Here is an 11,504-nt window from a genome sequence, read left to right as displayed (position 1 = left end):
GGGAATCAAGTGATAAACATAAAAAACAATCTATTTGTCATAATAGTTCAAAAGATCATTCAACGTCAAAGCAGTAAAATGAAAAATTAATTTAAACTTTTCCAAAACACTTCTCTCTGTTATCATTTGCGGAAGCAAATTCCCTAAGAATACCAGTCAAATCCAGAGCCATACAGTAGCGTCTCGACCGACAGTCGGCATCGGCCCGAACTGATCAATTTGGTTCTGCTTAGTCGGTCTGAAAGTTGGGGGGGCACGGCCCCCCTAACTTGAAAGTTGGGGGGGCCGCGGACCCCCCGGCCCCCCCGGTGGTTACGCCATTGCAAACTCGAGCTATCCGCCGAGCCTCGCCTGCATAGGCCACACGCATTGCGAGCTCTTCGGCAAAAAGAGTGAGAGAGATAGATGTAGTGGCGCTCGGTCGTCGGCCAGTGTGTCTGTCTTTGTCACTCCCAATGGCACCTCAATGAGTGCGACAAAGACAGACACACACACTGGGCCAGCGAGCGAGCGGCGTGTGTCCAGCGACAGACGACGACGGCTGGGTCCAGCTCAGCTCCGAGCCATCCGAGCGCGGCTCTCGGCGACCTCGGGTCCACCCGAACGCAAGAGGTGCGCGGCTCTCGGCGAGCCGCGCTACCGGGCTAAGCGAGCCGCGCTTGGCTCGGGAGCCGCGAGTTTGTGACCCCTGAGATAGAACATTGTTGTTAGGACGCGTCGTCTATGACCGGCCCTAAATGAGCTTCCCCTGGCTTATGTTCTAGACACCGTTTTAGTGTGTCGAAACTTCCCTGACTGAATAAACTTCATTTAAAATATTAATATTTTGGCCACGGGTGTGATCCTGTCGCATTTAAGAAGTTATCAACAAACGTCAATAATAGACAAAACTAAAATTAAAAAAAGGAGGAGGATGGGGTCAGGTGTGGTCGCGACATTCAGGCTTTGTGCCGCTTCAGATTTTTGGTGCCGTTGTGGAGTCGCAAGACGGAAAAGGTTATGGTTTAGAATCGCTGAAGTAGGATTGAAAGACATAGATGATCCACAATTTGTAATAAATAACGGTTGCATTAATGCACCACGTGCAAAAAAACAGCTGACATGATTCTATATTTCAGCAGCAATATATACTTTTTCTTTCCTGTTTGTAGGTAACCACTTCTGTGAAAACATGAATTCGACGGTTCGCTGCGAAGGCAACAGGGCGTATTTCGTTTCAACAAATCCCCAAAATGGCAGGCTGGCCGGCATAGGGGTCCTTGTGCTCGGCAATGTGACTGACAGTCGGCCTTGGATGGAGCAGCAGACAAGCGCAACTCTCAAGGTAAGTACTGAATTATGGATGCACAACAAACGGTGCCCTTCGTTTTCCCTGTGAAATTTCGACACCTTCGAGGGACCTTCAAGAAGCGAACACAATAAAAAAAAATTGTAAAAAATGTGTAAAAAATTTCAAGAAAATTTCATACAGTGCATGTTAAAGATAGAATATTACCAGAAATCATTGTACTTTCACGAATAAGATTGTAAGACTACAAATAGTAATTTCAAAAGGCCGTAAACTATTCCTATGCGATATGTTGCTCCTTAACAACGTCGCTCTTCTCCTAGCGTAAGGCCACAAGGGGGTAGGGGAGGGGGTGCTTTGTCGTGAGTCAAAGTGTTGTGGAGTTACTTCAAGAGAAAGGGGGTTCTTTTAGCCTTTCACCCTTTCTCCTGCCCCCCTGTCCTTACGATCGAGGAAAGCCTGTGTTGCCCACGAGCAATATATCGCATAGGCACGGTTCACGATAGGTTCTCTCTGCGCGCCTCGCCGGTGGCAAGTAAAGGGCGGGTGAGAGGACCTAAATCCTCTTGAATAAGCTGTAAAATGGCGTAATTTAGCACAAGCACTATGTCTGACTGGAGTGTGGGCCACCACGGGCCAACAAAGGCAATGCTGTCCCACCGCTCACAGGCAAAAGGTGGGTGAAAGGTCAGATAATGTTAAGAAATATAACGGACCGGTCCTACATTACAATGCTCCCGGATCGCAGTACACAAACGGAAATTTTTGTTACCCTTATCAGAAACGTTGCCATGCGGCAACATTGTTTCACGGGTCCTACAGGAGTGGTGATTTGCCTGAGGCGCGTTTGGCGTTAGGCCATGAAGTCCTAGAGCAGCCATACTAGGAAGTAATTTTTTTGTATCTGCCGCTGCGTTTGTTTAGTTCTGAGACCCATCGGAAAACCGTCAATTTCGTTAGTTCAAAATTGCCCTGTATGGTCCATCTAGGAGGCACATTGGAGTCATGTGAAAATGTCGGACAACGTCGAGATTTGGATTTTCAGGTCGAGTAAGGCCTCCTCTCTTTATTTTCGGCGGGACTTATGCAAATATTTTCCTAATGTGGATGGCACGTGCCCTGAAAGACGTTTGTTGCCGAGGGGCAGCATCTCGCATTTAGGGTTAGCCAAGGCAACAACAAAATCTTGTTTTATCAAAAAAACAAGTTTGATGCCAATTTGTTTTATTGACCTCGCCTAAGCATTGGTATACTCGAACGTTAATAAAAAAAAAACCTTCAGTCGCGTTAAAATTACTTACAGTTCAACTTCGTTTTGATCAAAGAACAAAATTTTTCTGTGATTGCCTCGTCACAAAGAAACTTGTGATTTTACAAGTCATTCTGTTTTGGGGGTTTTACAACCGTCTCGTTTGATAAAATTTCCAGAAATTTCTTGTTACTTTTACCACAAAATTTTTATACAGTGAAACAAAAATTGCATTCACGCGGCTGCTTAGCTCAACGAAGACAGTTTGTGTCAAAACCTCCTAAAGGTTCTGCAATATGTGCATCAGCGTTTTGCAGCAGTAATTGTCGGTAAAAGTAAACACCGTCAAGCTGTCTTTAAGGGGGGGGGGGGGTAAAGTGAGAAAAACTGATTTCTTGAGTGTGTTGACCCGAAGAGCAAAAATTTGCAAATTGACTGCCAAGGTACCATGATTGGTACCAGTAGATGCAGAATTTCATCCTAATTCTACTTCTGCTATAGAAACTAAGCCTACACTTTGAAGAGCTTCTTGCGCAACGGATTCCATCCAAACATGGGCTTATTATACCTCAACCGAACCACAATGACCTAACTTAGACGTTGTTGGAGCGCGATTTCCTGATGTACTTAGCATATAGATTTTTTGCTTTTAGCGTAACTGTTTTTTGGACGACTTTGCACAATTTCAGTCCTGCTTTACCTTAAGCTGGAAGACCCCCCCCCCCCCCCCGCCTAAACCATCAGTAGATGTTTTTTTTTTGAACAACAACCCTGCTACTTGAGGTAATTTGGAATTGTACCGCAGGGATCAAGCTGTAGTACGCCTACTCAGGGTTGTTAATGGTGTAGCTGAAAGAGGAGTAAAATTAATAACAGAATATGTTCACATCATTACTAATTTTGAAAAGAAAAGGCAGGTTTTGTTGCTTGTTGCAGCTGAAGACAGAAAGAATAACCCTCATACCTAAAGTCTGAACTTACCTGGTAAAGTAATTTCATTTCCTTCTTACCTTTGTTAAATTCCCTGATGATTCGCCAGAAATGTAGGCTACAGGCACTGTTTCTGTAGAAATAAAACATGATCCAGTATGTATGTTTTTCTTTCGAACATGAAAAGTTATACGACGTTTGGTCGATTTCCATCATATAAGGGGCAAAATCGTTAATTCTAGTGAATTTTCCACATTGCGCCTAAAATGTAGGCCAAAAACTTCTCATTTCCGGACAACCGTTGCAAGGTTCGTATGTATTTTTTCTCGCGAACAAAAAATACACATGACTTCTTGCTGTCGAGGTCCTTCAGATAAAGGCCGATATCGGCACATTTTTGCTTAAACATGGCAAATTCCAAGTAAAAACACAATTGACCTGCGATGCCCATTAATATTATCCGAAAAATCTCCCATAAATTCAGAGAAGTTCTTTCCGGTATTAGAACATTATCCAGAGTACTAACTGTATGTGTCGAATACTTTTGGCATTCTGGATCACCTTAGTACAGAAGTGATTGATGTTTGGTAACCTTTCATATTACTTGTCACTTTGTCATGCAGATCACTCTTCCCAACTCGCCAAGCTGTGTAGGTGAGAACGCTGATAAGTATGGCATGTTCTCTTTGCACTACTACTTCGACGCAGCACCATGGAATATAAAGTGCGCCATTGAAGTAAGTAAATGAGCCACTCTACGCGTGTGAAAGCATCGTAACATTTCAGAAACCAAGAGCGCTAATTTGATATTCACACTCTTGGTATTGATTTAAGATGGACCCAGAGAAATGTTTAGCCAAACCAAGCATAATTTGGCGCTTAAATCAGGCACAATTCTTGCGGACGAACAGGGCCATGCGCGAACCAAGCATATTATGCGAGATCCACGCATAACCGATGCTCGAACCGATCTTTTTATGCCTGGGTCGTGCAACAAAATGCTGGTACGAAGCATATATGCTTGGACCCCGTAAACGTATTGCATTTTCGTAGGCACCTTAAATTTGTACATGTGCTATTGCAGCACAGCTGAACTAGCAGTCGAATGTCTACGTAAAGGACACTACGTTGCAGTATGACTTTTGTCAGGTTACAGTTCCAAAGTTGTATTACCTTACCCATGTAGCACAAAAATATCAATATCAATCCACGCCAGCGATAAATTTACATCGCATAGATATCGGTGGTGATATCCTCTGATTGTGAGGTTTGGTACAAAAGGCTCACGTGCTAAGATATCGCCGGATGATACACTGTTAGATAAAATTCTGGGATTTCACGTAGGAACACTCGTGAAAAATATTAACAAGAATTCGGTATTTCTCAAGGACTCCGTAGATTTCAGTAGATTTCACGTTACCTTTGAAACACACATACGACTAAAAACTTGCCCCTTTTAACAGGTGTTTTTAAGTTTTTACGACAGGAAAATTAAGAACAGAGTCCTCTGGGAATTTCTAAAAGTGGCTTCTTCGGGAAATCCCAAGAAATTATTAACTGTGTAAGGGCTGGATACCGCTATGGCGATTATTGCACCGATGCTGCGATAATGTTGGCTATATTTTGGCGATGAGCTCTTTCTCAGATTTCGTCTGAAATATACTGCCGCGATAGAGATTCGAGAGATATTTACATTGCGCCAAAATGGTGTCGCCGGGAAATCGCCATTATCTCCATCCTCGCATGTTTCCGTGAGGATATCCCTGCGTTGTCTGTGCGATATAAGAGGCAGATTGATTTTTATTTTTGAAAAATCATAATATTCTTGTACTCACATCGCACAACTCGAATCGCAATCGCAACCGTTTATACACGAAATCACCAAGTGGGGCATAATGGGGAGATGGCATGAAGGGGTGATGGGTTGATAGGGAGCGTTTAGGCGTCTATTGGAGTTCCACCTTCTGTCTGTTCCACTAGAAGGGCACAAGCTAGACACTTTAAATTTTCAGGGTATCATTGGAATCACTCACAGACAACGGCACCGGGGATGCAAATCCTGCCAAACCATATATAGGTGGGGAAATTAATTGATATGTACAGAAATTGCAAAGTCAATTTTTCTAAAAAAAAACCACTTTCCAAATCGACTGGAAATAGTCGGTTTTGGGGGTGTAACCTTTCCCATTTGAGCTCTTCTTCTTCTGTTTCTCAGACAATTTTAAAACCAAATTTAGAAAAATCTGGAAAATGTAGTTATAACTGATAAAAAGTCGCAAAGCAGGCCTGAAATCGAAATGCGTTAAAGGAAGTACTTCCCCAAACGTCACATTCTGATTTAGAAATCGACCTCAGCTGGTGTCCAGGGGGGTTGAAGAAAAAACATCCATTTTAGGCTGGAATATTTTTTTCATGAAAGTGGGGTCCAGGGGGTGGCAGGGTACGGAAGGGGACGGCATTTAGAAGAGCATGTAACTAGTTTAAAAATGCTTTTCAAACAGAAGGGTGGGCTTTAGTCACTGGTGCAGCGTTACAAAGATCCATTAAATCCTAGCCCTTGTATACAGTTCGCGGGCCGAAGGCGCACCTAACGAACAACTCCCAGTGAGGAATGAAAAATTAGAACGATATCATATCTCAGAAATGTGTCAGTTTCAGGACCATTTGCGTATCAGTAGTGAGATAAAAATGGTCCGGAAACTGACATCGTTTCGATATCGTACTGATTTTTCATTTCTCACTGGAAATTAACTTCAATATTAGAACAGTAACTTATTTGTCAGGCCGAAGGCCTGGCAAGAACGCCGTCGCCGGCCTGGCTAAGCATGCTATGCCCCCGGCCCAATGGAGTTGCCAACGTAGAGGAGTTGGCAACGACATTTGGTACTGGGTGATCCTGCCTGTTTCCAAGTGCAATGACTCCTTTTAATTATTTTTTTAAATCCGCAGGGCCAACAGTAAGCTCCCAGCAATGTTGCTACGTCGTATACCTCTGATGTATCTTGACTGGACCTATGCAGAAGTTGCCATCGATTTTACTTTTCACTAAAAAGTTATTCTACTCTTTCAAATATTTTTGTTCGCATTTCTTTACTTCAATATCCCGAAACAATCCATAACAACACAACAAGTGCTTTATCATATGCAACCTAAAAAAAGGGGGCTGAACAACTAAATTGGTGTGTTAAATCAATAGCGTCAGTGAGGCATTTTCAAAAACATGCCGCAATCTGAATTGACCGGCAACATCGTCAAAAACGGTGTGGAAGGTACCTTGCAGCGGTTAATCTTGGATTAGGTAGCGTACCAAGCAGTAGTGAATAGGAAGTTGGGATAGTCTGACAGCGGACCCAAAATCCATTGTACACATGGTCTTTGTGATGAGATAGAGAGTCACGTCATGCAGTTTTAACATGACGAAGTTTTCCATGTAATGAAACACTCGTTCCCGGTGAGACAAAACTTATGGTCTGCGTCCATTTCTAGCTGCTGACATTCACAAGTACAGACAAGGCAAAGTCAATGTAATATGGCTCGTATTTATGGCACATTTGCAGCTCCATACTTACCCAATTTGACACAGCTGCTTTTCACACAGCTGCTTCGGGGGTTTGCGTCTCAATAATGGCTCTAGTTTGAAAGAACCGGCTGAGCCTGAATTACCAGTGATGTCTCTAGAATGGCTACATCACGGATCAAAGTTATGTCTAAGGAAAGGCTACTTTTCGTTTGCAGGTAATGATGCCCTTGTTTTTAGTGTAGCATCATTCAAACTGGAGCTACGACGCCTGGAACGTCGCAAATCTGTTTTCGGCTATGTGCCACCCATGTATGTAAAGAGAGACAGATAGAGTGAGGGTCATATTTCTTCAAATAGGGCCAGTGAAATAAAAGTTTTTACTTCAAATTCTTCTTATTGTACACAACCGTGAAGACCCTGAAGGCCGCAGTGTCAGACGGTTATTGTTTCATGGACATTCATGACCCTGGCCCTGTCTCTCTCTCTACATACACGGCCACATGGCTTCAGAGGAGATAGCTCCGCCAGGCAGCGCGGCACACATTTCAACGTAGTTTTTTGCTACTCCATTAAAGTTCTACTCCATGATGGCATTCCCACATTCGCTAGTGGTTTCATCGCCAAATGGAATACAGTGCGTACAAGACGTTTTGTCTCATGAACGGATCATACGCATGCACCCTACAGACACCATTGAGCCAGTTTGAAGTCAGCTGTCATCCTCCATTGAAACCAGAGTTCTGGGCAACGTTGAGTTAATTTGATCCAATGCGGAGCCCTCCTCGAGACGTCTTCGTCGTCCCTATCGTGGATCCAAGGAGGATCCCAGAGGGCTTCTTTGTTACGAAAAGTAGCCTTTCCTTAGACATAACTTTGATCCGTGATGTAGCCATTCAAAAGACATCACTGGTAATTCAGGATCAGCCGGTTCTTTCAAACTAGAGCCATTATTGAGACGCCAACCCCCGAAGCAGCTGTGTGAAAAGCAGCTGTGTCAAATTGGGTAATTATGGAGCTGCAAATGTGCCATAAATACGAGCCCAGTTCTCGCTCTGCGGTATCGAATAGCTTACTCAAATGAAACTCTAAAGAATGTACTTCTATTGGCTGTAAACAATCCACATCAACTTCCTCAGCAGTAGGCAATTTCATGGAATTAAACAATACAACAGGAAGGCTATTTAAAACCTTTGAAAGTAACTGAAATAATACCATCTTAGGTATAGGGTATCCCTCTTCTAAGCCGTTATCATCATTTAAAAATAGTAAACCATCAACCAACCCATCTACTTCCTGAGTATTATTTAAAATCTTATTCGGAGCAATCAAACTGTCTTCATATTGGTTACACGGAATTATTTTAGTTGAGACATTAACACATTCGAGTATTGGAACAGCAATAGTAGCAAGAAAATTTTACGTCATGGGGTCGCTTATTTATTACTCTCAGAATATTTTCTGAGAAGTTCTTCTTGCCATTGTTTGGCTCCCTTTTTATTGGCTCCATAGCTTTTACCATAGCCTCCTCCACATACGATGTCAGATCATCTGATAGTCTTCTTGCTTTGGCAGCTAAAATATCAGGAAAAAGATCAGAACAATTTCAGCAAAACAAAATATTTACCTAATTGTTACAGATCAAACTTACATTCGAGTATATGCCTAAACATACTTCCAGTCGGCTTTTGGAACCAAACGTGGAATTACAAGTTGAGCAAGCAAATTCCTTGTTGGTTTTCTTCTTTTGTACAGTCTTCGCAGCCTTCGACGACTGAGCCAATTCAATTCTGGCATCGTTAAGGACCAGCGACATATCATCCGATTCTTCTCTTCTAATAATTTCATCAGAAATGTCCTACCAAAAATAAAAAGGCATAGTGATAGCTGAAAATAGAATATAAAACACGATTTTGAATTTCTAAGCTTAAAAAACATGTTTAACTTACAGAGGTATCACCTTGTAATCCCGATGATGAAGCAACTAAATTGCTCGTATCATTCTCAGATTGGGATGAACAACCACTACCATCCTTAAAAAAGAAAAGTAAAGGAAACACACACACACACACCAAGTTGAAGAGACGAAAGTGCGAATAGATAACAGATTCAATCCATAACTAAAATTATCACCTTCATGATCCTTCTCTTGATCATCGTGGTCATCGTCATGGGCCTGAGCGACTCCACCAACCTGCTGATGCTGTAGCAGCCGTCCTTCATCCTCCTCCTCCCTCTCCTCCCCGAAAGAATCCACTCTGAAACTACTAATCAATCCAATAATTAGAAATGGGAAAAGTATAGACTTGATGCGCTGAAGCAACTGTTATAACATGCTAGTAAAGCAGAAACAACGAGTCGGCAACATAACCTCTTTAAAAGTGCCGTAGCTTTCCTTCCCCAACGAAAGCAAAGGCAAGAATCGAGAAAATGTGCACAACCCAACTAAATGTGATCGAAAATAGCGTCGAGGCTAAATGGCGCAAACATTTAAAATGTCTTACCTCAAGAAGATGCGGATATTTGAGTTTGAAGACACATCTGGCAAATTTTGATGAATTGACTGATGTCCGAGCCGGCTAAGTTTCTAGGAGAGAGGAAATAAGGTTCCTTTTTGACGTGCAAGATAGCGGTATGAAGCCACACCTTTGTTAGTTGTCTTAAATACTTCTTTAGTGTTGCATTACATTTTGCTTTTTTAACTTGTGTCAATATTTTGAATAGAATGGGTGATAAGGGACATTCGCCAGTTTTTGCCAGGTATAAATTTTAACAAAAGGACGAATGTCCACATCCTAATTAGTCAAATTGGCGAATGTCCATAAACAATTTGACAAAGAGACTAACGTCTACAACTGCTTTGACAAAGTGGCGAATTTCCAAGAAGACTGTGATAAAGAGGCGAATGTCCAAATTACTACCCAAGTATCTAACTGTTATGGTATTGCTCGAAAATTATCTGCAGTTTTAAGCCAAGTGTGGTCTTCATCTTCCCTGTATAACTAGCTATATGTACGCCAGACCACGTCTCGCGTAACAGGCTTCGCGATATCTCACGAAACACTGTTACGCTGCGACGCGCCTGGCGCACATATAGCTAGGCCTGCGGCGCTGACACCCGAGACGAGTTAACAGAAGTGTATACACAATTTGTCGATGTTAAGTATTTTTTATACGATTTGGTCATTTTCACCTCATTTTTGTCAAGAAATGGCCCCTAGCACCCAAACGGTGCAAGATAGAGCAAAATGGACGAAATTTTCGCCCATAGGGTTCTATTTTCACGAGTTACCTTTCGGGAGACCATAAAAAAATATTTGGAAAAAAAGTACATTGTTGCCTGTGGTTTTTGATTTTTTTAAAAGTCAATTTTTCAGCTAAAGTGCTCATCTTCGAACTCGATCTGTCTTTTTATGATACAAAACGACCCTGAAATTCCCACATCGATATCTCAATTCTTTCTCGAGTTATCGTGCGTACAGACGGACAGACAAACAAACAAACAGAATGAAACTTTTCCGGTCAGTGGAGTAATGGGCTTCGCTAATCGCTCAGCCAATTATTGACTGCAAAAAGTGAAGTGCAACGAGAGGTTACGGAGTAAAAAGCATTTTTCTGTGGTATCCCGAAACCCGCGTTTTGCAGATAGAACATTGTGTATGCGGCAGTCTGCGGATACAACATTGTGTATAGACGATGTGACTCTGAGCGTGGCAACGTCGCAAACCTTTCTGCTAGAACCGCAGGGAGACCCGCGTACCCGCGTAGAGTACACCAAATGACATTAAACGTCTTTTGGGTAATTTTAGAGAATTTTTATGATTTTTATATTGGTCAAAAACAAATACACGGTGTAACATTGCCACATTGACTTTTGCCGCTGGGTCACATCGTCTATTCCGCACGCTGCAGACAGAACATTGGAGTAGTTCTTTTTGTCCTCGACCCAAAATTCCCGGTCTGATTTTTGTTTACTCTCAAAAATTAAAGGTATTGATGAAATATGAACCCACTCCAAATCTGGGCTCTGTAGCTCAAACGGTTTATGAGATACTAGGTAGATGTACGCCAGACCACGTCTCGCGTAACAGGCTTCGCGATATCTCACGAAACACTGTTACGCTGCGACGCGCCTGGCATACATCTACCTAGGCCTGCGGCGCTGACACCCGACCCGAGTCGGGTAGTGCAAAAGTGTACACAAAGATTCGGGCCTCTGGCCCGTCAACGGTCCGTCACTTTGACTAAGCATGCAGGGTTGTACATTTTTTCGCTTATTTTCGTCAAAAACACCCTCTAGCGCCTCAACGGTTTGAGCTAGAGCAAAACGGAGAAATGTTTTGCCGAAAGGACTCTATTTTGATGAGTTACCCCTTAGGAGACTGCAAAAAAAAATTTTTAAAAAACATTTTTTGGGGAACCTGTGGTTTTTGATTTTTTAAAAATCCAATTTTTGAGCTAGAATGCTCTTCTCCGAACTCGATCTGTCTTTTTATGATATAAAACGACCCTGAAAATCC

General features: G+C 42.5%; 1 protein-coding gene across 2 annotated transcripts in view; it reads left to right on the top strand.

Moving 5' to 3' along the window:
• Positions 1-6,540, top strand: part of LOC113212069 (uncharacterized) — a 15,558-nt gene extending 9,018 nt beyond the window's left edge. For both annotated transcript variants that reach the window (XM_052272939.1, XM_026430645.2), the window contains exons 7-9: positions 1,152-1,324; positions 4,091-4,204; positions 6,417-6,540. In XM_052272939.1, the coding sequence (XP_052128899.1) occupies positions 1,152-1,324; positions 4,091-4,204; positions 6,417-6,428 (299 nt within the window). In that variant the 3' untranslated portion in view covers positions 6,429-6,540. The remainder of the gene's footprint in view (positions 1-1,151; positions 1,325-4,090; positions 4,205-6,416) is intronic.
• The last annotated feature ends 4,964 nt before the right edge of the window (positions 6,541-11,504 follow it).

Source organism: Frankliniella occidentalis, unplaced genomic scaffold, assembly GCF_000697945.3.
Source record: "Frankliniella occidentalis isolate FOCC.00 unplaced genomic scaffold, Focc_3.1 Scaffold232, whole genome shotgun sequence".
Taxonomy (NCBI): domain Eukaryota; kingdom Metazoa; phylum Arthropoda; class Insecta; order Thysanoptera; family Thripidae; genus Frankliniella; species Frankliniella occidentalis.
Note: the sequence above shows the minus strand (reverse complement) of the source record. Positions and strands in the feature narration are given on the sequence as shown.